This window comes from Seriola lalandi, unplaced genomic scaffold (genome assembly GCF_002814215.2).
Source record: "Seriola lalandi dorsalis isolate HSWRI2012SDOR001 ecotype SW California unplaced genomic scaffold, Sedor1 jcf7180002054583, whole genome shotgun sequence".
In the NCBI taxonomy this organism is placed as follows: Eukaryota; Metazoa; Chordata; class Actinopteri; order Carangiformes; family Carangidae; genus Seriola; species Seriola lalandi.
The window spans coordinates 575,796-603,544 of NW_019525136.1; the positions used below are offsets into that span (position 1 = coordinate 575,796).

The following is a 27,749-nucleotide window of genomic DNA, read 5'->3' on the forward strand; positions in this document are numbered from 1 at the left end:
TTGTCTTTATTAGATTTCTTTATTCAATTCACCTTATGATGACAAACAACTGAAATGAAAGAGGGTACACTGACTGAGAGATTCTTCAACTTAAAGACCAGGATCGGGATCAGCTGCTCAGAACAGTCTGAGGAGACCTACAGTATCTAATTCAATCCACAAAACTGTGAAGAGGAGTCAAAGCTCTGGATCTGAACAGTAACAACAACTACATCCACCACAGGGTTGAATCATCAGCCGTCAGCTGGCCCGGACTCTCCAGACGGCATCTCAGTGTTCTTGTGTTGGAACTTAGCTCAAAAATTTTTTTGCAACCAAAACCTGGAATCATATACAGAGTTGACACAGTATTCAAAGTGCTATTTTGTTCCCAAGCCTGAGATTCTTTTAAAATACAAAGGAGAGGAGAGGAAACAGCTGTGGTCCGTGATGTGGCTTTTACATTTGAAGCCATTCCTTTATCATTGGCACTTTCACATCTGTGTAAGAAAAAAGACAACGTCCCTGTCATCTCCAATAAATAAAACTGACCAATAAACACAGTCTGAACTCTATGTACAGTGAGGACACGCTCAGTCCTCTTTCCCTTTCTTTAAATAGAACAAAACATTACTTTATAAAAATATGAATTAAAGGGGAAGGAATGATTGAACCTTTCCTTAAGAGAGGAGAGCGTCAGGTTTGTAGAAGAAGAAACTATTGCACTTTCATCCCATTCTACAGAGACACTAATGGGTTTTACAATCAGCAGAGGAAAGAGCAGTGACTCCTGAATACTTCCCCCAAACCTGACACACAGGTCAGCTGCTTCCTGTTTGTTCTCCTGAACGTCACTGCTGTTAGTCAGAGCCTCAGAGACACAACAGTAGGGGAGTCATGTCTGAAGCTCAGGGTTGTGGCTAAGAAGAAGCTCCGTGATCAGAACCTGTATGATGGGCTTCAGAACCTGCATGTGAGCAAGCCGACTTGTTAGACTTTTTTTGTGCAGGCCCGTTCACCAACTCTTAACACACCGTTTGTGATTAGGCCCATTTCTTTAGTATTGACACACTTTCCCTGTGTACCTGCTGATCTTTCCACCTGACTCCAAACCTTGGGTAGAGGAACCAAGAAGACTGAGTGGGAGGTGAGACCTGAAGCTGAAGCTGTGAGAGGACGTGTCCTCTGAAGAGATTAGATTGTCTGAGTCCACAAAACCACATGGGTTCAGCTGAGGTCAGTTCTTTCACCTGCCCAGGTGTCTGAGGGTCAGTGCATAGACCATCACCTTCCACCAACTTCCCGTGTAAACACATCAGAACACGTGGAACCCTGTGCACATCTGCTGTACGTGTCCATGTTGGAATATGTGACCAAGCAAACAGAGACTAAAGAGACACACAGGTGAGAGAGAGACCTCATCTCTACCTGGTATAAACATGAGATCTGTGTCTGGATCATTGAAAACACATGTTAATACACTGGATCTGTCTCAGCCAGGTGTGTATAACATCTGTATAGTTTGGCCCCAGTCAACCCAACCCAGTTGAGAGGTCACCTGACCCTCACTGTGCCTCTTCATGCTGTCTGTAGCCGGTAAACAGCAACAGGTCACATCTTCACTTGTCCATGAAGGAAACATGACAGCACAGTGGGTGGACAGCGGTGTCAGAGCACAACTGAAAACTACCGTCTGTGTAGGGATCTGACCAACAGGCAGAGATGGAATAAATATCAATTCATTCCAGGTGTAAATTCAAAGGCCTCATCATCAGGTGCAGCTCACACGTTAACACCTGGTGGAAACAACATGGAGAAGCTGAGAAAAGTTCGACTTCCTGTTCATGAACTTTTTTGTCGCTGTCGTCATTTTATATCATGAAATAAACAAGTTAATCATTTTACTTCAAATTCTGCTGTTTTCTTCTTTTCCATCATCATCATCATCATCATCATCATCATAATCATCATCATCATCATCATAATTCAGTGAAAGAAAACTCCAGATCATTACAGCGTCAGTCCTTCAGTGCGTTTCTAACACTGTACAACACCAAGTTCATCTCTGAGGTCATGTGTCACAGTGACGTCACTGACATGAGTCCGATGGGTGAAGAAACAGGAGCAGTCAGACGATCAGCGCGAGTGCAGAGTTTATCCAGATGAACTTAAACATTTTATTTTGAAAGTGAGCGGATCCGACACAGCAGAAACAAACAGGAAGTGGGTCCGTAAACTGTGATGGATGTTTAACAGACGGCAACGGTTTACTCTTCTTCTTCTCTGTCTGATCGCCTGACTGCTCGCGTCTCTGGACCCGTCTCACCCTGTTCCCGGATCTCATCACAAGTTTATGACCAGAGAACGTACAAACTTAACCCCCAGCTGTAATAAACTGGAATGATCCTCTCACAGCAGCGTGGGGGGACTGGTGGACTGTCCCTTGTCTGTAGAGGATCCCAGCTGGGACAGGCACTTCCATCAGTCCACTGTCAGTGTGAAATAATATTCCTGCCATGTGTCAGTGTCCCGCTCCTCCAACCGACAGTGTGGACATCTGTTGTCCCCTGTTGGTTCAACACAGCATCTAGAGGCCAGCGGTGTAGAGTGCTGTACCAGGTCCAGGAGCAGAGGGACAGATCTGATCTGTCCCCAGATCAGGATCAAGGAGAACCAAGAGCCTGATGGTTGAAAAATACACTATAGGCGATGCACATACTCTTACACACACCAGGACCACACACAGGCAGCAGCAGGTGGCAGATCACTGTATCATCACACTCTGATTGGTCCACGTCCGCATCCTCTTCCCCGTCGGAGACAGAGACCTGAACTCAGATCAGTCCGTCAGACTCAGTACATGGAAGTATTCTGTAAACCGGCAGCGTCCAGAATTTAAAAGACACGTGGTGTTAATGTGCTGAGGAGATGGGTGTGTGTGTGTGTGTATGTGTGTGTGTGTGTGTGTGTGTGTGTGTGTGTGTGTGTGTGTGTGTTTGTGTCTGTGTGTGTGTGTGAGAGATCAGTGTTGGAAAGAGATAAAGCCCATCATTGTATTTAAATTACATCACTTTGAATTCAAAAGTTTATGTTCAATGATTTTATCATTTTAATTTTATAATTAGGAAATTGTGTTTAAAGTTTTGTTTGAGTCAAGACCAGAGGTTGATTTCTCATTCTCATTATTATCATTATTATTGCTCTCTCTCTCTCTCTCTGTCTCTCTCTCTCAATTCAATCCAACAGGCTTTACTGGCATGACATTTTCAATGTATTACTAAAGCACAATTACAATCATTAAATGGAATTAAATGATCAAACCCACCCTGAGTCTGGTTCTGCTCGAGGTTTCTGCCTCTTTTTCTCTCCACTGTCGCCAAGTGTTTGCTCGAGAGCTGGGTCTAGACCTGCTCTGTTTGAAAAGTGAGAAACTTCGGTTGTGATTTTGGAGAACACTCTGTTTCACATCATTAGAGCGTGAACACATGCTGCAGACTCCCAACTTCTCCCGTTACTAATGAAACTCCTGCTTAATCACTCTCAGTTTCAGGTCACTATCACTCCAGTGAGCAGGTTATACGTTTGATTAGTCTGTTAATTAGCAGGATGTCTCAGGCTTTAATTACATTTAGTGTCATGGTGCCAATAAACAAGTGATTCATTAAGTGAAAATCCAGGAGTTTTCCTCATCACTGCACATGAATGAAAACGTGGTTGTGTAGACTGGACTGTGACGACACCTGAGCCTGACTCGTTACCTCATACGCTCTAATTATTCCAGTTTGATCTTGGATCATGTGTCTGGAACTTCTGTTTTTTATTTATTTCATTTTCAGTGAATTCAAATTCAGATGATCCAGATTTTGAATTCTTGGTTCAACTTGAACATGTCGTTCAAACTCTCCTGGCTCTTATATCTTTCCGTTGACATGGACACGTGTGTGTGTGTGTGTGTGTGTGTGTGTGTGTGTGTGTGTGTGTAGTGTGTCAGTGGTGTGTAGTTTGAACTGTAAACATTGTGTGAAGCTCAGGTCAGGTTCAGTTCTCTGCCCCCCTCCCCCTGCAGTGATCACTCAGGTGGGCAGTGTGTGTGTGTGGGGGCGTGGCCTCTAGCTGTCCACCACCTGGTGAGGCAGAGTGACGGAGGAGCCGTTGATGAAGGAGCCCTGTTTGTCTCTTCCCTTCAGAAAGTAGGTGAGCAGCTCCCCCTTCCCCTTCACAAAGATCGGCCCCCGCCTCACGAAGCGAAAACCGTACTCCTTCAGGATGTTGTAGCAGTCCTCCACCACCTGGGGGCGAAACACACACACACACAGACACACACATTAAAGCGAGTGTAAATTTGTGTAAACAGTGGGAGTGATCCAGTAAACCCAGTGCTGCACCTGGATGTTCCCCATCACCCCTGTGGACTCCATGCGACTGGCCACATTCACAGTGTTGCCCCAGATGTCGTAGTGGGGTTTCCGGGCACCGATCACTCCGGCTAAGACTCCGCCCTTATTCAGACCTGAGGGAGAGAGGACACAGGTGACAGGTGAGTTCAGACCTGTGAGAACCTGAGGAGAATCTCCTGCCAGTGATGGTGACGTCTCCCTCGGCACAGTTACACCTGGAGCTGCGGCTGTAACACAGAACGCAGGAGGACAAGCAGGACAACAGTGTGCAATGTTACACTTTTATGTCCTCTTGGCTTTAGACATTTTTACACTTCAATTGCTCTTTCTGTCCTGTCCACTGTTTTACTGTTTTTGTCAAATGAGAAATGAAAAACTGAATCAGCAAAAAACTAAATTGGACTGATATTTGAATTGGATTTTCTTGCTTTTTGTTTGGAAACAAAAAACTAATAGACCACTTGAATTCCTTTTTTGTTTAGAATTAAAAATCAAATAAAACCATATGAATTCTGTCTTTATTCAAACAAAATAATGATAAAAGGAATCATTTCATTTTTTGATTCTGACACTAAAAATGTTTTTTCCATTTTGGAAGACATTGTTAGTGTCAGTAGATCTGCCCTTTCTGGAGGCGCCCGGTTGCTCACCTGGTAGAGCGAGTACCATAAAGGCTAAGTCCTAACCACAACAACCCAGGGTCAAATCCGACCTGTGGCCTCTCTCTCTCTCTCTCTCTCTCTCTCTCTCTCTCTCTCTCTCTCTCTCTCTCTCTCTCTCTCTCTCTCTGCTGCAGACATGCAGACAATGAGAATAGAGTGAATGTATCAATAATTTTCTTATTATATATTTTCTTATTATATTATTTATTGATTTGAAGCACTTCAAGTCTTATTAGTAAATCGCTATGTCAATAATACCCAGATGACTTAGATATGATTTTGTTTATTGTTTTTTTTTTGTGTGTGTTTATTCTTTATGTGCATTTCTTGTGTTCAAGAAAAAACAAGTCATCCCATTCAAAATTATGGCCAGTTTGCCACTGGGTTACAAGTTTTTCACAATAAACGAAAAGAAATGTTCTCCACGTGTTTTTTTTCTCACTGTACGGAAAACATACTGAACTGTGAATTAAAAACTGAGGTATGTACCGAAATGTGAGTTCTGCGTGCCGTGACACCCCTGTTAAAAAGGAGACTGTGATAAACCAATGGTAGGAACTTTCATGTTGGTGCTGAACCACATCGTGTGCTCGTCTCTCTGATTGTGCGCTAAAAGATCCACAACCATGGGACAACTGGAGAATCAAAATGGAGAGCTGCTTTCAGTTCAGTTGTTATCATCAAAATAAAAACTGCCCTGACACTTGACAGTACAACAGCACACACACACACACACACACACACACACACACACACACACACACACACACACACACACACACACAAGCACACACGTACCAATGCGCAGCATGAAGTTGTTGAACGACTGGTAGTTGATGTTCATGAGTGTGACCTTCATGGCCAGAGCGAAGTCCGCCAGGTCCGCCAGGTGCTGCCAGCGCTCCCTGTCCGACTGCTCCTCCTTCTGTCAGACACGGACCAATCAGAAACCACCATCAGCACAACTCGCACATCATCGTCAGCGACTGTGTCATGACATCACTCAGTCATGTTGCTTTAATCAGAGACACACACTGAAGTCCAGAGAGGGTCACATGACCCAGCTCACCTTCATGCAGGTGTAGCCATTGCTGACATCTGGGGTGACACCTGACGCTGCCATGTAGGTGCTGCCGATGGTCTTGATTTTAGTGATGCAGCGGAACTGAGGCTCATCCAGCAGCTGACACGGACACAGGTCAAAGGTCAAGGACATGAGGTCAAACACTTCAAACACTTCAAACACACACACACACACACACACAGGACAACACTTACACTGTCAAAGTCAGAGATGATCTCGTTAAGGAAGCGCAGACACTCAATGCCTCCGTTGTTGATGCTCTCCTCTGTGTAGAAGTCAGAGAAGTTGGGGATCGAGGCGAACATGACTCCGATCTCGTCGTAGGACTGACTGTACAACTCCTGCAGGAGGTCACAGGAACAACAGGGTCAGAGCCTTTGAGGAAATGTGGAACCTGCATGTTCCTGAAATCTGCAGGGTGATCCTCTAAGACACGACTATGAGCAGAATACTACATCATGACTTCTTCAACCTGATGACATGAACTCTGCAATAAACTATAAGTGTTTCTTCTCCACACACAGGGGGAAGCAGGGACTGATGTGGGTCTCACCTCGTCCCTCTTCTTGGATCCCAGGAAGTGTCGGGCCACGTGTTCAGGCAGCATGTTGGTCACCAGCGCTTCGTTCCAGCGCCTCATCTCGTACACCTTCTCCTTCTGCTCATGGACCTCGATCTTCCACAGGAACAGGGTGCGGGCGAGCTTCTCCACCTTCACACAGGGACCAGTGTTAATGCAATGATGTTAATGACAAACAGCTCCACTCAGACTCTGTTTCTGGAAACACTTTCAAAAGAGCAGTTTTTACATGAACTAATCATTAAAAATACCAAAGCAAATGACAAATATAAACTAATCAACATGTCCACAGTGGAGGACGTGTCTCATTCATGTGGAGAGTGGACACTATGCCAGGACAATATGTCGGCCTCCCATGTAATGATGATCAATACGATCAGACTGTATCACAGCTGTCATCTACAATGAAGACTCATTGTTTAGCAGCATGTCTAACAATTAACAATTTTTAACAATTCCATTCCCTCATTTTTAAAATGCCTTTTGAAATAGTTTTCCAAATTCTATTATTTATTCATGAATTAATAAATGTATTTATAAATGGTATAAATGGACTGTTTTATGCTGTTTTTGTAAATCACTTTTTATATCTTAAGTATTGATTGATGGATTAATTGTTCATTAATAAATTCTTTTTACAATTCTTATTTTTTATGTCTATTAAAATATGAAATTAAGGAAATACTTTCCTGCTCCTCCACAGGAGTTTAGATATTACACTGAAAATAACTGAAATAAAATATATAAATAAAACAGACTTGATGCTAAATTAATACTCTGATCGTCGTCATCACCACCATCATCATCATCATCATCACCACAGCTGCCAGTTCAGAGGAGAGTTACAGTAGATTTGTCTGATTTTCATTGGTGTATCTGGTCACAGCTGCTTCTCCATCACTGTCTGCTACAGAGTCTTTCTGCAGGTCTGTGTCATCTTCATCATCCTCCTCTGTTACACTGTTACATCACATCACCTCAGATATCTCTGTGACTGTCGCACCACCTCCTGACATATAAATCAGAATCTCAGTAAGAGTCAATCAGCTCTGCAGTATCAAAACCATGTTGAATGAGGGGCCTTCATGTGCTGCTTTCATCATGTTTGGCCTGTTCATTTTAGTGAAACTTCTGACATTTGGTTTTGTGCTGGGTTGATGTTTATAGCTGTGAGGTTCCTCTGTTACTTTTACACTGTATACTGTGTGTGAGTTGCCATAGCAACCTACAACACGATTGATTGATCATTGATTTTGTTTGTATGTCCACTGTCCTGTCATCATAAAAATCACTGAGGAGCTTTAGTTGTTATCTGATGTTTTCTGAGACAGGAGATCATGTGATCCTTCAGAGACACAGAGGAAACAGGAAGCTGCTGTGATGTCATGTTCAGGCAGCACCAGTACAACACTGCTAACCGTGCTAACTGCTAACGAGCAGCGGACACCGAACACGAGAACTTACATGTCGGGAGAAGTAATAGAAGCTGACCATCATAATGAAGATCATGATGGTCATGGTGAATTTGGAGGGAACCAGGTACGACCTGCAGAGAAAAACATGTGTGTTATCAAACACATGAAGACAGGAAACTAAGACCTGGTCCAGATGTGTGAGCTCACACCAGCTCTGTTACAGCAGCTTCCTCCTGGCCTCACCTGTAGTCCTGGAAACGGGCCATGTCGTAGCGGTCGAAGATGTCCCTCCAGCTGTAGATGTTCACGATGCCGGTGGCCACGGTGATGAGCAGCATCAGTGTGAGCTTGACCATGTGACTGACCTGGACCAGCATGGTGGTAGCCATCAGAGCAAGCACAGCAATGTAGCTGTAATATTTGGGGTTGCCCAGGCAACCGTCAGGGCCGGACCGAGTGGAGGAGGAGGAGGAGGAGGAAGAGGAGGGAGCCACAGTGGTGCTACCTGAGTCTGGGACTCGAGGGAGACAACTCAGCTGGACAGAGGAGAGACACGAAGTCCGGAGATCAGGATCATCATTAACATTATTTCTAAAACTGGACTCTCAGATCCACGTCCTGTCTCAGGACTCTGAGGACTTTCTGTCCAGGTTCCTGGATCTGGGTCCAGCTACCAGCTGATAGAATAAACACAGGCTGTAAGAGAGAGCAGAGAGCAGCTCACCATGTCCATGATGTCGGCCATGGTGAGGATGAAGATGGCCGCCATGGCCCAGGTGTTCCGGGCCCAGCGGGTGTGGTCGATCCAGGTGGAGAACGACACCAGCTTCTTGGGAAAGACCTGACACACAAACACAGTCCAGTCAGTAAACAGACCAGTACAAGCCTGTAAACCAGAGCCCAGACCATTCAGTCTGACGCTGTGTATACAGGGATGAGGTTCCCATTCAAATCCATTTATCAGAGCAGATGTCTCTCTCTCGCCCTCTCTCTGGAGTCGTTGAGGTTCTACTTGTAGGTGTTGCACACACTTGGGTGGAATAACCCTTAAAAGTACATGTAGGACTAAAAAAAAGGATTTTAGTTAGAATAAACCTTTATGGCAGCTTTTGCGATTTAGGGTCCTAGGAATGCGGTGTTGAAACTGCAGCCTCCAGTACTGCAGGAACATACCATTGGGGTACAGGTTTTAGGGTTGGGGGTTAGCACCTAAATGGAATGCAGCCATTACTTGTATTGTTACTAACACCTGTACTTCTCCTGCTCTGACATGTGGCTGCTAACACTGTACAGTGATCACACTCGCACACATGTGCCTGTGAGAGTGGAAACGTTACTGCAGGCTGATGACACTGTGATATCTGATGTGATATTGATGTCGACAGTGAGTGTGCATCTTCTCAGAGCATGTGACTGACTGACTGTGACAGCAGCAGTCGATACCGTCCTGCCCGCTGCATCAATACATCTGACTTTCCATGAGGTGGAATCAACAGAACCGCTCCGATCCCCCCTCCCACACACACACACACACACACACACACACACACACCAGCACTTTATCCCCCTGCTCTGTCACATGTCCGTGTCCACATGTTCAATGTTTTTGGAAATGTTCACGTGTTTGATATGAACACAAAAAACAAAGAAGACATCCCCTCCTCTATCAGAGTCCACTGGAGTCTTCAAGGTTGAGATTACACATAAAGGATTTTAAAGGAATAGTTAAATATATCAATAATAACATATTATTTAACCAGAGTTTGTTTCTTTTACACGGTGAGTTCATCACTGAGCTGTAGGTGTTTCCTCCTGCCTCCAGTCTTTGTTCTAATTGAACATATTTGTGTTATATTCACATTCACAATTCTTATAATATTTCTTTCCCATTTTTATCGTAAATATTTTATTGAAACAATTTTCTATTTATATTTAAACTACCTTACCTGCAGAACTTGTTTTTGCTTTATCTTTCTTTATATTTTTTCTTAATATGTTTATTGTTATGCACCAAAACACCAAAGCAAATTCCTCATATGTGAAAACCTGATTCTGATTCTGCTAGGCTGACTACATCCCGACTCCAGCTCTGCACTGAACACACACCGACAGACACTGTCCCAGCACATTGAAAACATGTTTCTCTGAGGACACGAGCTCATGACCAGTCAGTCAGTCAGTCAGTTCTCTAACGCTGACCTGTGTTTGGCCTTAAAGTTCTAATCTGTAACTTTTCCACATTAAAATGTCTAAAAAGCACTAGACCTATGTTCTATATGTTGAGTTGTGTTCTTACATTATCACAAATGTTTCCATCAATTCTGTGATTTTAATCATGGAAACGTTTCATTGGTTGCCTGTCAGTGACATCATATCCTCTATGATCATGTGTCAGTGTGTTTGTCTGACAGGAGCTCAACATTGACTTTTATTTAGTTTTAAGCCACATACACTTTTTACACCTTGGTGGTTTTCAGCTCTATATTTGACCCAGATGAAGGATTTTAGTCGTCGGACGTCTGGATCTGAAGTTATCAGAGAAACAAGCTGAGGAAATGTTAGACAGCTCAGCTCCAACTCTTCCCTGAGTCTCTATCCTCCGTACAGCGTCGCTCGAACACTGACTTTAAATGTGAAACTGCTTTATTCAGTGTTTTTAATGGTTAGAATCACTGAAACACTGACACTGAAGGAATCCAAACCAGGAGGAGCTTAAGACAACAACTCCCATGATCCCACGCTATTTCACAGCATCACCCAACGCCATCTTTTCTTATTGTTTTCATTGAGAGACCCCTAGAGGCAGAAGTTGCAGACTGTGAGTCTCCTGGTCCCCAAAAGAAACCAGACAGACTGACCTGACAGTTGTTGGCAGTCGCCACATCTGGAGAAGCTGGTGCTAACTTGCTACCAGGAAGCAGCAGGTAGTGAAAACACGACACAACCGTCAGATGTAAAAGGGATAAAACGTGCTGTGACTCACTCTGGGGAAAATGGCGGCCAGAGAGCAGATGGTCAGGATGAGCAGCAGGACTTCTCCCACTGCAAAGGTGATGTAGTTTGCAATCAGCCTGTTCCACAGCACATGAACACACAGCCAGACGGTGAGAGAAGTAAACAGTGGTTAAGAAGTCCAGACTAACATATGTCACACAGAACAGCATGTTAGTGAGTTGGGTTGTGATAGCTATACAAACTGAAGTGATGGATAAATGTCTGAGATCTAGACAGAGAAGTGTGGGGAGGTTTGTTCTGGTGTCGTGGACTGACCAGGGGTCTATGAGCGCCTCCATGGCTGCAGTGAAGAGCAGGACCACACAGGAGCAGCAGAAGGCCGCTCCGCTCTGCTTCTCCTTCTCCACGGAGTAACGAGTCTCCAGGTCCGGATCCACAAACCTCAGGGAGAGCCTGTTGGTGTGTTTCCCCTTCAAACTGACGACACAAGAAAACCTCAGCTGTTACATCAGATGGAAAAGACTGGTATGACATCATCTATAGTTTACCTGACATTATAATATTATAGTAAAACACTGTGACACCACTGTGCTGTGCACTGTGTGAAAACTGTGACATTGATTTGTTTTCATTCTTCACTTTGTACTTTTTTTTTGGGCTCCGACTAAAACCTGACCTTTGCACCAGCATCAAAAGTAGTGAGACTGGGGTCGAGTGTCTTGTCAGATTCATCCTGATCCAGGATCAGGAGGCGGAGCAAGTTGCTCCTCATGGTTAGACTTGAGCCCGGCATGCGAAGGTGTGTGAGGGTGTGTGGAACTGCACTAAGACGGTTTAAGTCCTGTTTCTCACTTACGCCTGCACCGTCTCTCTCTCCAGCAGAGCCTCGTTCAGCAGTTTGTTGAGCTCCTGCTCGTTCTCCTGAGCATCGATCACTCTCTCCGCCAGGTCCCGCAGCCGCAGCCGTCTCCGCGGGTTAGGGAAGGACGGATTCACCACCTGAAGACCAACAAACAAATCGTTCCGTGTCTGTGTCTAAGATTAAGTAAGTCCCTTGGTCTGTCAGTCACCTGCACCTAACCTCCTCTGAACCTCATCATCTTTAAATGAAACTTGATGTTGTTGATGCTGTGAGGTGGAGACCTGGTGTTTAAAGCTACTATTGATCCACATTAATGGAAAGACTGACAGGGTGAGCTGTCAGCAGCTGCTACTGCTACTGGTTAACTACACAAACTCATGTATTAGAGTTGAAACATGTGAAGATCTACTTCTAATCTGCAAAGAACTTCACTCCTGTAAATGCGGGTGTGACCAGGCTCTAAGACTCATCAGTGTTAATTTAGATTCTGAGGGTCCATCCAGTGGGACCACACCCCTCTTTGCTGTGAGTGAGGACCTCAGTGGTTACCCTGGTGTCCAGCTCGTCTGGCTCCTCCGGCGTGGTGCAGGCTGTGTTAGCGCTGCCGTTACACTCTGTGGTGTTGATCAGCAGCGGAGAGTTTCCATTGGACGAGGTCACAGACAGCTTCTGATGAGAGACGGGAAAACAGGAAGTGATCAGTGTAACAGGCTGACAGACTGTCCTCTCATAAACATGTTTATTTTCAAATCATATTCAATAAATGAAGTTATTCAAATGTTTCATGGTGTGGCTGAACATCAGACAAACGTTTGAATATCTAAATATCTGCTGTACAGGTGTGTTGCAGGTGTGTCGTAGGTGTGCTGCAGGTGTGACTCACTACACCGTTGATGCCATTCTTTCCCACAGGCCCTTTAGGGACGACCACCAGGTAGGTGTCGATGCCTCTCTCCCTCAGGTAGTCACAGCGGTCGCCTCCGTTCCCAGGCTCCACGTCAAACTCTCCATGAAGACACTCCATCGTGCTCTGAGAGATGTGGACGCGACTGGTCCAACAGAGGGTCACATCGGGTTATTGATCTATCAGCAGGTTATTGATCTATCAGCAGGTTACTGATCTCATAACATAACCATCTTAACAGGTGGTTTAATGTTGCTGCACTCAGTCAGAGTCCCATTAATGAGTCTGAGTATTTCACTGAATGAATCACAGAGCAGAGGAGCCGTCTGCTGTTTCTCTTGTCCTATAGTAAATGCATGTCACATGACAAGACAATGACATGTGGTTGAAAGCTTTGGAAAACATTTGAGCTTGAGCTTTAATAATGATTTGATTCACTACAAATCATTGTGTTTTGGAGATATTTAGTTAAACTGTGTCTCTTACAGTGATGACCCCACAGAGACTTCGTCACCAGCTGCTCTCAGCTCCACTGATCCTTCCTCTGTTAGCTCAGGTTTGTGACGTTTGAAACCCTGAATCTGTTTTTATGAGACTGTCATTGGTTCACTGCAGTTCAAGGTGGAAACACTCAGTCATGGTGTTGATGATTATTTCACTCATATGTCTGTATTATATAAAAACGTTAACCAGTCTAAAGTTAAACACTTTATTTTTATTAGAGGGGTCTTTAACTCCTACAATAATAAAGTTGTCTCTAAATTATTATTTCTCTAAAGTTTTCATTCAACTGGTCAACCATAACCCAGTCCACATGTTGAACGGTAAAGTGGTGGAACCAGGTTCAGTTAAACCAAAATAGAGAGCAGGTCAATATTCTATATTCACGTGACCATGGGATAAAACTGTAAAACCAGTTTACAGACTAACCCTAACCCTAACAGTGGACTGAAATAACTTTATTTAAACCCCTGTTGGGAGTTGAGGTCTGGTCTTACCCTGGGATCCCTCCAGCCTCCATCTTGTTGGCCACAGTGACGTCGGTGGACCAGACGTCGTACTGCCAGCGTTTCTGACCCAGCACTCCTCCCAGCACGGTGCCGCTGTGAACTCCCACCCTCATGTCCACGTCGGTCTGGGTTTTCTCTCTGACGTACCTGAGGAGGTTCACAGGGAAACACAAGGACACCGTCACACGCTCAGTCTAATCAAACTGCCGCATCACAACCAATGTGATCTCCATGACCTCTCACTGCCAACCACCGTTCAACGCTTTATTTCATAGCTGAGCCAATAAGTGTCCATCAGAGGATCGATCCCTCTCTATGACCTACAGACTAACACGCTGCACCACAGCGGAGCTGACACGGTCCTGGTACTCACGAGATGGCCTCCACCATGGCCAGGCCCATCATGATGGAGCAGGCGGCGTGGTCCTCCCTGTAGTCCGGCAGGCCGCAGATGCAGTAGTAGCAGTCTCCCAGGATCTTGATCCTCAGCTGGTGATATTTCTGACGGGAAGACAAGGCTCAGTCACAGACATGTAGAGAGACCAGACTGGGATCTGAACCTCCTCCGTCAGTCTCTTCAGCAGTCACAGTAAATGGAGGAGTGAGATTTGAATGGACTGTTTACTGACCTGACATTCATGACATTCACATTCATGTCAAGTCTGTAAAAGCCTAAAAGCGGTGACCTCTGACCTCCAAAGTCACTGGTCCTTTATATACACTGATCTGATCTGACATTAGTTTGAATAATTGGTAAAATCACAGTGTGAGGCCCAGCTACAGCGTCCTCTTATAATAACAACAACAATATTAATAATAATCATAATTTAATAATAATAACAATTTGTTACATTTATGAATGGCTTATAACTATTTTATTAGTAAGCTTGTAAATCATTTATAAGCTGTTATAACACATTAGATAAAAAGGGCAACTGTGATTGAACTGAGATTGCTCTGTTGTAAAAATCTCAATATAAACAAAGATCATTCATTCATTCATTTCTTCATTAAGGCCATAAACGTCTGTTTGGTGTTTATGTCTGTGATCAGTGTAAAGCTTAATGTTTTTTCATCAGTTATTGTACTAATATTTGTGAAACACTGAAGACGACTGTCACTCTGTCTTCAGCAGGACACGACCTCTCAGCTGATCACACACATATAGATCATGTGGGAATGATGCAGACATCATTCTCCTCACATTGTCTTGAGCGAATCACAACTTGTTAATCAGAATATTTTATCAGAATCAAACATGAATATCTCTGGGCTTCAGTCTACAGTCTGGACTTGAGCAGCAGGGGCTTATGGGAAGTTGTGCAGTCATTCATGGGAATAAGAACCCATCCAGCAACAGACCGGACCATGAACACCAGCTTCATCACCTCTGTCTGGCTCATCTCATCATTCTCTTCTTATGTAACTGTGACTTTGTCTAATTGTTTTAAACGGTCAGAAATCATTCAGATGACAGAGTCTCCACACTCATCAGAATGACAGATCATTTTCCTGCAACCTGACGTAACATCATGTTAATTCATGTCTGTATATAACAACTGGACCATGTCAGAGTCGGATGATGGTTGTGAGGTAACGGAGAGAGAACTCACTGCGGCCAGTTTGTCGAAGCGAGCGAACAGCTCGTTGAGCAGTTTGACCAGCTCCTGAGCGCTGCAGGACGATGACAGCTGGGTGAAGCCCACGATGTCTGCAAACAGAATACTGACACACACACACACACACACACACACACACACACACACACACACACACACACACACACACACGGATCAAAACCTGTTCCAGTGTTCATGTGGCCATCTCACAGCTGTTTTAAAACAAGTGTTGAAAATGTGTGAACTGGTCCTTTAAGTCCCTGAAACATCTCTGCACCAGCTTCTTGTGACTCATTGATCCACAGCAGCCTCATGTTCAGGTCGCTGTGTCGACGTGTCGCTTCCTGTACCAGTACAGAATCGCTTCCTGTCTATCTCCACAGCTGACTGACACCAGAACAGAAACATGCGTTGGGTTCAGCTAACTCTATGTAACTCATTGGGCTCTTGCTTGAGCAAGTGTCTTTGCTTTGGACTGATGCAGTTGTCATTTTCCCGTCCAGCGCCCACGTTGTTTAAATAGCAAACACACACGCACACTGCTATCTTCAGTCTGTCTATCAGTGGAAAGTGATTGACCTACAAAAATCTGGTCTGAAGTCAGCGCTGCAGTATTTTCACTGTCAAGAGAGTGATGTGTGTCAACATGCACGGGCGCACAGAGCTCATACACTCTGCCTGGTACACACAAGCAGAGTGAGCGGAAGATGTGCTTAGATGTTGAGATGTCAGGTGGAACATTACAGCACAGCCTCAGAAGGTCGGAGCCTCTTTGTGTCATGTTGTGTAACGCTGTCATGTGTCATGACGTCTCTTGGACGAGACTCTGCAGAGAAGTGTTCTTTCTTACAACCTAAATCCTCCGCAGTGTTTCCACGTTCATCACCTCAATTTGTCACCACAGTTTCATAACGAACCGAAGATTTATTCACACTTCTCATCATATCACATCAAATAATTCTAATGTTGTGCCGTTGCTGCACTGTAGAGCTGTGAGCAGAGCGTTGATTCGCTCAGCCATTATTTACCCCTCAGAGTCACAGAGCTGCTGCCTTTGTCAGGACCGGTCTATCTGGTCAGGACTGGACTCACTGGTCAGTCACAATATGTGATCAAATGACCACAAATACAGTCTAACTCTAGAGAATGGGAGATGGCACTGTGATTGGTTTATTGGATGTTAGGCCCAAAACACTCCCATGATAAATTAAGAGATTAAGTACAACCCTTCTGAACCATGTGCCTGGAGCAGCGACCGTTTTTCCACTGTTAAAATAGCAAAAGTGACGTGGACACGCCCTGGATGCACTTACGCCTTCAGACCAAGCGCTTTGGATCCTTAAAATACAGCCCATTGAGTTTTGATTGAATGTTTTCTCACACACACACACACACACACACACACACACACACACACACACTAACCTGACTGCTGAGCAAACACGCTACAAGCAAACTTGTTGTGGCGGTTAAACAGGTGAGACAGACAGACAGACAGACAGACAGACAGACAGACAGACAGAGGGAGCAGGTTACCTGACGTTTTCATGTCTGTACATGTACATGGTGTTGAACTGCTGCATCTCTTTCTGACTGGGCTCCTTCTTCATGTCCTGCAACATCTCGTCCGCAATGTGCTTGGGGAGGATGGAGAGCAGCAGACGCTCCTGTGGAGGACAGACACACACACACAGGGACCCAGACTTCATTACAGATCTGGGGCCAGTTTCACAAAGATATTTCAGACTGGTGTGTTGTGTTGGTCCAGTCTTAATGTTGCTCATGGATCAGTCCAATGTTAGAGTGTTTCACAAAAATAAAGACTGACTCATTTTAAGCCAAAAACATTAGACACCTTACCCCCAGGCCAATGTTACCATTCAATCCCTTCAAATGTGGCACAAACATTAACTTGGTTTAAAGGACAAATTGATTAGATTTTGGTGGCCAAAGGTCAAAGGTCACAGTGACCTCAGAAAACACTTGTCACTATGACAAAATTTGTCACAAATGGTTGATATTTTATATGACTGGATAAACAGGGATGTAACCTGAAAGTAGTCTGAGTGCAGGAGACATACAACCACGAGGAGGTGATATTAGTTTACCTGTTGCACATGATTACACAGCGATGGCAACAGGAAATGATGCTGCTTCCTGGTCACCTGACCAGAAAACAGCTGCTAAGACTAAAATATAGAAACGATTATAACAGAAGAGACACAGACCAGAGTTAGATTAGGAGTGAATACATAAATCATTTAAAATTTTCTTTACTACAGCATGAAGGTGTGAACAGCCATCTGTGTTTACAGAAGCTGAACATATACACACACATGCGCGCACACACGCACAAACACACACGCACGCAACCACGCGCGTGCACACACACGTACACGTGCACGCGCGCACACACACACACACACAGGGTTCGTGGAGAGGGGGTGGGGCCGAGGGGGCAGCATGACAGCTTTCAATATTCTTATCAAAAACCTGAAAGAGAGGCAACAAACGCTGAGCGGGTTGGCTCTGTGATTACAGCTGACACTGTCTCAGGGGGCCGGTTGCCATGGTAACCAGCAGCCACCGGATGCTCCTTGATTGGTTGACGGCCCTCGTCTCCCAGCAGCTCGTGCTTCTCCATTAGTATTCTGGGAGTTTCTTCCACTCATGGTTTTATCAGTGCTCTTGTTGTCTCACAACACCTCTCTCTCTCTCTCTCTCTCGCTTTTTCCTCTGGTCTTTCACTTGCTCTCTGTGGTATAAACCATCTGTTCCATAAATAGCAGTGATGGAGAAAACCCAGAGGCCACAGATGTGATGTGAGGAGGGAGTTGACTGCTGACACAGTACCAGCTCTCTCTCTCTCACATACACACACACACACACACACACACACACACACACACACACACACCGAACACACACACACACACACACACACACACCTCCAGACCAGCCTGTTCATGTTAGTTTTTTGTTAGCTTCATCTATTTCTCTTAGCTAGTGCTACGGTCAGTGTAACTGACTGAATCTAACATGATGATGTTTTGCAGGTTGCTAACCAGTTATACGCTAATTTGTCATCTGAGAAACTCTAGTAGTAGCACTAACACTGACATTTATTTTAATTGCAAACGTTTGCTAGCCTAGCATTAGCTTACAGTGTTTCCAGTTTGGGCCAGTCTTACTTTCAACATCTGGCAAATACATCTGCTCATTTATCAGTTTGGTCAAAGGAAATCGAAGGTAAACAAGTCAAGTTTGTAAACCATCTCACCGTTCTCACACAGGATTTATTCAGAGACATTGAAGTGGTCAAGGCTTCCCACACTCAGTGTGACATCAGAGGAAAATGGCCACCATGAATATGGTTTATGCAAAAACAAACTGGACTTGATGACTGGACATAACACCTGACTGGCTGAAACATGCTGTTCCCATGTCCGTCTATTGTTTGGTTTCAAGGTCCGAGTCACCATGTCATCCAGGTGTAAGAGTTTGGGCTCCGACTGATTTAAATCAATCTTCATTTAATTAATCTGTTATCAATTCATAAAATCCTGATATCAATCTTTTAACAGTTGCCTTTTACAGTCTCCTGTGGATGTGTGGAGCTGTGACCCTGACCCTTCAAACCCAAACAGATCTGGTCACATGACAGACAAAAACATGGCAAAGGTCCGTAGCTCCACTGAGGGTGCAGGTCTGAAGGCAGAGATGTGGTTGGATTTCAGATTTTAAAACTATGAAGACAAATATTATCGAATACTGGGCAATATATTAAGGAGGCTGAGGGGAAATTTATTCAGCATAAGATAATACATAGATTTTATTGTACTCCTTCTAAGCTTCACAGGATGCGTTTACTGACCAATGATTTATGCTGGAAGTGGCAGACAGAAATAGGAATATTTTTTCATGCAATTTGGGAGTATAAACTTGTTTATCCATTTGGGGAAAAAATACTGGAATACATAGGAGGTGGGTGGGCTTGATGACACCTGTATCGCCAAGACTTTGCTTACTGGGGGACCAAACAGAATTTCCCTTTATATCAAAATGAGACTTTACAGTGATGAGGGTAGGGGTCATCATGGCTGCCTGAGTGATCCTCAGATTATGGAAAAGTACTTCACCTCCAGATCTTAAAATGGAGTCTATGCAGGAGATAGTATCATATAAACATATGTTAGCTAAAGTTAATGGTAAAGGTAAGAACTCTAAGAGGCCTTGGGATGGGTGTCTTTGCTCACAGTATGAGTAAGACACTGTGATCTGCTTGTACTACTTTAATCGCTAAATGCTTATTCTGGTTGTTTTAAATATGTACATTTACCATGGGCCTTTGAATATCTCATTACCAAAGATGATAATAGTGCCTGTGAAGACAGTGAAGAGCTGCACAAAAGCAAAGCTATACGTAAGATGTGAAGAAGAAGAAGCTGTGTGTACCTGTTGGTTCACACTGTAGCTTGTGCACAGGGGTATGTTAGCATATTACATAACACACATTACTGACCTACTTCTTGAGATGTGTCTAAACTGTTGGTCTCATTAAATTGAGAGTGCATTAATGTAACATGAACATTTGTAATAATGCACCAGGTTAGAGGATCAGTAGTGATACTGTGTTCTGACTCTGGACACATGCCGTAAGGTTTATTCACACACATAGACACCAGAAGGTTTGACCTCTGACCTGTTGCTGGCTCTGCTCCTCTAGGTTGAGTTTGACCTCCAGTGACTGCCTCGCCTCCAGGAAGGCCTTCCGATGCTTCCTGTCAGCCATGTAGTACGACATGACGCCCACGGTGATCGCACACACGTAGATCACGATGTTGGCCAGCAGCTAGAGGCAACAAGAAATCAGCAGGCAGAGCTCCATGTTAAATGAATACTCAGTGTAATAAGTGGACACAGCAAAAGTTTTGAGGATGGAAACTTTCCCACAAAGTTTCATACAGAGAACTAAAGACTTTACTCTGCTAAACACACACTCCTATGTCCAGACTTGTTGTGGTGCTTTTAATGACATCACTATGACCCACTCTCTGTCATACTGTGGTAAATATCTTGGCTGCACTGTTTGTCTCAGAAGACCATGAAAAAAGTATCTGCTTTTATGATTAATTTAGTTTTAGAAATTCAGAATTTTATCTGACTAGAAATGGAGGACTCTATCTGAACCTGAGGAAGAACAGGATCCAGTGTAAGGTTTTTAGATGAAGCTTGAAACATTGTGGAACTAGCACCTGGATAATTTACAGACACACACCAGGGTTTGTTTTCACTATTATACACTATTATTGTATTTTATGGAATGCCATCTAAATCAATATTAAATAAATACATAATAAATACAGCTATGAAATAAATCCTGAAGTACATAAATTAGGTAATAAATGTAAGAATATATAAATAAATGTAAATATAACTATATAAGCAAGTCAATAAATATATAAATAACTTTATAAATTAATAAATTAATATGTGAATAAATAAATCGTTTTTTTCAATATTAAGAAATTACAATTTTTATTTATTATTTATTTATTTTATTTTTATTTAATATTTTATTCCAGATTTATATATTTTTGGAGACATAAAATAAAAAATAGAAATGAAAAGAGCTGGGAAATAAATGTGGACTGTGGAAATAAAAGTCTCCAGAAATAAATAAATGTGGAATATAAAATAAAAGTACCATGAAATACATAAAAAGGTCATTAAAAAAAAAGCTCTTTATTTATGTATTCATTTATTTATTTTCTCATTTGTTAAGCTATTTATTTATTTATTTATATATTTACTAATTCATTTATAAGCTATTTATTTATTTATTTACTCATTTATAAATTTCTATTTACTTTTATTTATATATTTCTACATGTATTCACTAATTTACTTATGTCACTTACTTATGTTTATTTCATAGCTATATTTATTTATTTATTTAATATTGATTTAGATGGCATTCCATATTTATTGTGTTTTTCACTCATAGACCTGGTGATCTGAGCACATGGATCTGAGCAACAGTTTACAAATCAGAGGGCACAGATTCTGAATCTGAGAGCACAGCAGGTTTCTAAACCCACAGTGTAAACATTTACATATGGATCTTTTGCTTCCCCACTGGCCCCTGGAGGTCATTTGTGTGAAGCTGTTTGGATGATGCGCTCAAGAAATCTGCAGGCTGGATTAACACAGACCAAGAGAAGCACATTTAGAACAAGCACTGAACGAGTATTTTAGAAAACAGAACAGAATATTTTTCATACTCTCTTTTCTTTTTTCTATGCTTAACCTGGAAATGACTAAAATTAAATTCCATACTTTTCCATACAGTTTAGGAAGCATGAATTCCTCTGAGCGATTTATGTGGAAAGAATGTGATCCAGAAAACTCAGTGAAAACACACAGAATGAGGTTAATACCAAGTATCCGCCTGCTGCTGCAGCTCACATGTAGCTGGACCTTAACCCTCATCATGGAGCTGATTCCTGCACTGTGCAACAGTGTTTCCCAGTGTTCAACTATCCCATCGTAGTCTTTGTGCAGCTGTAGCAGCTGCTGTATATCAACTCCTTCATAAAAAGGGAAATACCGGAGAGGTCAAAGTTCACGAGTTGAGTCCATAAACCATGAGAACAGAACAGTCCTTAAATCACATCCATCCCATAAACCACCTGTGCACTGAGATTATCTGATGCATTTAGACAAACTCTGGTTCTCAGACTCCTGAAACTACAAATACCGTTTCTTTTCTCAATTTAGGGGGAAAGTGAAGAGAAACATCTGTTGAGACTAAACATTTTGACTCTAGATGTGTCACCTTCTATCAAACAGCCTCTTAAGTTGTAATAAAAAAAATAAAAAAAATAATATTTTTAATAATATAATAATAATAATAATAAAATAATAAAAGTTGTCCAGTGCTGCAGTGACAGCTGTAAACTGTCTGAAATCTTAAAGACGTCTCTGATGAAAATCATGTTTTGAAACTTGTTAACATCCATGTTTTTTATGTTTTTTATATAATACAGACATTTGATGAGTGAAATAATCATCAGCACCATGACTGAGTGTTTCCACCTTGAACTGCAGTGAACCAATGACAGTCTCATAAACACAGATTCAGGGTTTCATACGTCACAAACCTCAGGAACCAATCCTGTCAACCTGTGAGGACAGGGGGCGGGGCTAAATAAATCTGAAACCTCATCAGTACAGAGAGAGAGAGTTAGCATTAGCACAACCACTAACACTGTGTCAGCCACTGCCAGTTACAAGCTAACAAACAACATAAAAAAATAAAAGATGCTAACTACGCTAACCGCTCTGATCCGTCTGCTAGTCTCTGGTTCTGGTCTCAGACTCCTCATCTGAGTCTGGGTCTGACTGAGGCTCAAACATGAGGCTGAGTCTCTCTGATGTTTCCTCCTCTGACCATCATGATACTCTCTGCTGCTTCACCTGTCCACCTGGAGCCAGCAGCGTTTTTTTCCCACTTTTTATGTGTGAAAATCATGTTAAACAAAATATGAATATATGATAGCAGCTGATTTTTAGAGATTTGAAAACATGTCTGGAGGAGCTTTAACACTGTACACAGGGGCCACTGCTCACTGGGTAACAGTGTGTGAGGGCTCAGTGAGTCTCAATTTTCTACAGCTGCTGTTTCTCTCTCTGCTCAGTGTTAACATGTATCCAGGTTTACAGACCACGATCAGTGTTAATCCTCATCATCAGACAGTGAGTGGTTGTTTCCACAGCTTCACAGATCGTTGTTCTACATTTTTCTTAATGTGAAGAAAACCAACAATGTGTTGGTCTTAGTTAAAGGTTCGATCCTTAAGTTTTCTCTGCTTCTGGGGCAGGTGGAGGTGATTGACCGGAGCATCAGTCATTGTTGTGTTCGCAATACAGAAGTCTTCCTCTCTATCTCTTCAAATGAGTACAAGAAGAAGAAGAAGAAGAAGAAGTGGAAGAAGAAGAAGGATCCTTTATATACCATATATGGTATTTTAAAACTCCATCCCCCAAGTATACACAAAACTACTCCAGCTGTTGGAGGGAATGTGTGGAAAATTACGCTGATTATGCACATATTTTTTATACATGTAAAAAACATGCACCACGAAAAATAAAATATCCTTTTAGGAATACGCCCCAAAAGCCTGCAAAAGGAGGAATTATATTTGTTTTGGATTATGAGAATTACAGCTCTTAAGCAAATAACAAAGGGCTGGAAAACGTGGGAACCTCCCAGGGTAAACAACTGGTTAGAAACAGTGGAAGATATAAATAATATGTAAAAGGGAACTTACAAAGTCAATAATAATGAAAAGAAGCTGGGAAAAAGATGGGCCCTCTTCAAATTGACTAATTATACTTGATAAAAATGCCAATGAAACATCAGACAGATCATGTTTGAGATGATTTAAGTTGTATACATGAAACAGTAACATAAAACCAAGCTAAAATGAAATATTAAAGCCTTTTATCTGTTAAATACATTTATTTATTTAAGTACTTGTATAAGTAATTGATTGTATTTGTACATGGGTACTTGATCGTATACACACACATATGTATATATATATATATATATATATATATATATACACACACATATGGTATGGAGATACAAATCATGATCAGTAACAACTATACCGTCGCTCACCCTATTGCTTTATGTGTGCACTGTGTTCTGGGTTGAGGTGAGGAAAATAACAGTTTTAAGGTTAAAAAGTTTGTGTCAAAATGTTTAAATAACAAGAAATGTAGAATGTTTCATTGACATTAACTGGCAAAATAAAGAATAATAAAAAAAACAAACAAAGTTAGTTCCTGTTTCGAAGAATATCTGATAATGATCATTAGATTTTAAAATATAACACTGATGAAGCATCACCTGTTTCACTACAGTCCAGCTTTTCTCTGTTGTGAACTTTCAGTCAAAGCCACAGTGAAGCAGTGAACTACAGACAGTTAGAACAGCTCAGAGCTTGTACAACACCTTCAGCTCAGTGCATGGGAATGAGCTTGTTTGTTTCCTTACAGCAGAAGTGGTTGATTTGCTTATGTACACATGGTGTTAGTGCAGGGAGGTAAAAGGTGAACATGAAGCTATGAGACCATTGAGTAGAATAGAAATAAACACAGAACATCAGATCCGGTCCTCAGTCGTGTGGCTGGGACCTCGGTCTCATCAGGCTCAGCTTGAGCTGGAGAAAATCTCTTTAAACCATTTACAGTGTCTCATGTACAGAGTCGAGAAGAAACAGACATCTGCCGTTATTCATTTATAAAGCTCTTGTGTTAAGGCTTCCAAACTCCCTCACATCTCCTCCCTCATTTGAATCCAGTATCCACACAACACAATCCAGAAACACTCAACCCTCGACATCACTCATGTTCGCACTAATGTTGGCAGAACATTTCTCTTGGACACTTTCAATCTTTATTATTTGATGTATTTTATGATTATTGCAAATGTTTTTGTTGATTCTTTGCTCATTAGTTTCTTGTATCGTGTAGTTCTGGTGTTGTTGATTGTCTCTTGTGACTGCTTCCTGTTCTCAGGTCTCTCTTGGAAAAGAGATTATAATCTCAATGAGACAGAAAATGAATAAATAAATAAATACATAATTAGAACAACAAAAGTATTTTGATAATACCAAATGAAATGTGTCCAGAGAAGAGCATAAAGAAGCACAGAGAGCTTTGAATGTCAGATTACAAATGACTGATTCTTGGATCAGATTTTAATCATTATTTTCCAGTTTGATATCGTCTCTTATTAGAGCTGCTTGTGTTTAGATCAGATGTAACATTTGGTTTCTGTTGTTAAACATCTTTATATTTATTTTTTCAGCTGCTGTTTCCAGGGTGACGAATCAAACTGTCTGGATAAAATTTGGTCAGGATGGATGATGGTCAGTATCATGGTTAAAAGCTCCAGAACTTGTAAGTAAGCGGACTTGAGTCGAGGTTGATTTGTCAGAAGTGCTGTTTTAATATCAGCACCAAAGCTCAGTCTGTAGCCCTGAATGTGGCCGTTAGAAACCCCGAGAATGCAGCTCACACACAGGTAAGTAAATGCATGTCAGGACCACCCCATCTCCCTGCTCACCTGTCTGCCAAGCGCAGCCCCCTGGACCTCCTCCTGCTGATGCTGGGCGATGGTGACGCCCAGAACCAAAGTGTGGACCCCGCAGGACACAGTGGTGATGAGCACGATGGGGGTCAGCCTCAGAGGCAGAGTCAGGAAAAAGGAGAAGCTGAAGAAGGCCTGCCAACCCACGGTGTCGCTGGCCTGGTGGAAGCGAGCATAGTTCAGACCCAGGTAGCAGAATATCTGCGCCGCTATGAGCACCCACAGGGCGTAGGGCACCACCCGTCTGGAGATGCGGTCTGGCAGCAGGCCGAAGCGGCACAGCAGGTAGAGGATAATATCTGCAGCCAGTCCCACTGAGGCCACTAGGACAGACGCCAGCTTGTCAGTGGTGTAGACCACGGCACACATGATGATGATGTAGCTGTCGAAGAGGGCGGCGAACACGACCAGCACCAGCAAGGTCTCGTGTCTCTGCCGCCTGAAGTAGGTCTGGTACAGGTTCTCCAGAGACTCGGGCGCGAAGGTGAGGCGCATGAACCGCGGCAGACAGAGGCAGCATCCCGAGCTCCGCACCGTGACCTCATGTGTCCGCCCCACCGCCTGCCCGGGGTCTGAGGGCAGCGTCACGGAGCAGTCCGCCGAATACTCTGCCGAGTACTCGGGCTCGGAGAAGGCTCGGTTCCGGGGCATGGTGGAGTCGGAGCGTTTGTTTCCTGTCCTCTCCACTATGAAGAAGTGTTAAAGCTGTTTGTCCCGCAGGAGGCAGACCTCACTCTCAGGTGTGCATCACCTGCTGCTCGCTCTTCTGCTCAGTAACCGCCGTCGTCCCCCTGAGAGCCGACATGAATCACAGCAGAGTGTTGATTGTCTGGACCCGTGCTCCGCAGACACGTCCTCTTACATAGCTGCGTCCCTCACTGCTGTCATTGACTCAGTCGTGTCACAGATCGAGCACGCCTACTCTCCGTCAGCGGCGTGAGAACGTGCACTTTTTAACTTCCTCGTTCAGCTTCACAGACGGGACTGCTGCACCAGCTCCTCTCCACCTGCGCGCTCCACACCTGTGAACCATGTCACTGGATCAGCTGGGTTTCTGTGTGTGTGACTTCCTGCGTCTCTGTCACTCCTCGGGGTTGGGCAGCATGTTGAATGTTGGCCTTCCATGGTCCCGCCTCACATGGCCTGAATACAGAGGAACAGATGAGGAAAAGAAAGACCATGGCTGAATCTCTCACCACACACACAAACAGCAGCACCTGATGATCAGGTACAGCTCATTCCCTGAGCCCTGCAGCTGGATCACACCACATCCAGCTGTTTATCACAGCCTCTCTCTTCCTGCCACCGTCACTACACCATTTCATTGGGAGAGACTCCGGCCTACATCCCAACACCAAACACCAAACATCGGGGTTTTTCCACTAAATTTTCCCTTGCATCCTTTTCTTTACCTTCATCAAAACATCCGCTGACAATGGAACAAATTCAGGCCTAACACTTACAGCTGGTGTTTTCATATTTATGCCGAATAGAAAAATGTCTCCTAAGCTTTGTTAAAACCGTCAGTGATGTGTTGTGATGTTTGGTCTGAGCCGATGAAACAAGGCGGCGGTAAACTGCCACATTTGTCTCCGGAGTGTGTCACACCGGGGCCGGGCTCTGAGCTGAGGGCCTACCGAGCTACATGTTGCGCTCAGTCACACACAGTGAAAACACTGAGACGTTAACACAGTGACATACGGGATCAAACCTGTGTAAACAGCTGCTTCGGCCGCTCCAACCGTTAACATGTAAATCTGACTGCATATGGTTCTCGGTCCAGTTCCAGAGTCCGCTGTCTCACGTCCATCCAGCTGCTCTGCTGGACGCTGACATTTTGTCCCTGGTACTTCAGCTGTTTTGGAAACCATGAAGATGATCCAGACTGATGCAGACGCTTACCTTCAGTCAGAGCCAGATTTCCCTCTCCTCCGGGCGGCAGCGTTGTTCGCTCAGACCGGCGTGAGGACGGGGGGGGGGGGGGCACCGGGCCGCCGGAAGCAGCTTCAGCCTGGAGGAACTGATGAAGATGGCTCAGAGAAACGGGGCCGACATATCCACAGACCCCCACTCCTGTCTCTGTTGGTCCTGGGTGTTTTCCGCAGAAGACACAGAAC

General features: G+C 43.5%; 1 protein-coding gene across 1 annotated transcript; it reads right to left on the reverse strand.

Moving 5' to 3' along the window:
* Window positions 1-27,749, reverse strand: adcy3a (adenylate cyclase 3a). Its single transcript, XM_023418650.2, has 21 exons — window positions 27,535-27,749; window positions 25,609-26,775; window positions 20,170-20,319; window positions 17,004-17,134; window positions 15,462-15,573; window positions 14,222-14,349; window positions 13,837-13,995; window positions 12,818-12,983; window positions 12,484-12,603; window positions 11,929-12,071; window positions 11,388-11,549; window positions 11,101-11,188; window positions 8,842-8,958; window positions 8,361-8,653; window positions 8,167-8,248; window positions 6,676-6,834; window positions 6,317-6,463; window positions 6,108-6,221; window positions 5,837-5,963; window positions 4,365-4,489; window positions 1-4,268 (listed from the first exon to the last, which is right to left on the reverse strand). The coding sequence occupies exons 2-21, from the start codon at window positions 26,281-26,283 to the stop codon at window positions 4,089-4,091; spliced, it is 3,378 nt and encodes a 1,125-aa protein (XP_023274418.1). The 5' UTR covers window positions 26,284-26,775; window positions 27,535-27,749; the 3' UTR covers window positions 1-4,088.

Bases quoted from the DNA above. Each gene is read 5' to 3' on its own strand.
- adcy3a (XM_023418650.2), bottom strand. From the start codon at position 26,283: ATGCCCCGGAACCGAGCCTTCTCCGAGCCCGAGTACTCGGCAGAGTAT. The intron at 5,964-6,107 runs GTGAGCTGGGTC...CGTGTCTGACAG, and splicing joins ATGGCTACACCTGCATGAAG to AAGGAGGAGCAGTCGGACAG. The intron at 4,269-4,364 runs GTGCAGCACTGG...TTTCGCCCCCAG, and splicing joins GGGTGATGGGGAACATCCAG to GTGGTGGAGGACTGCTACAA.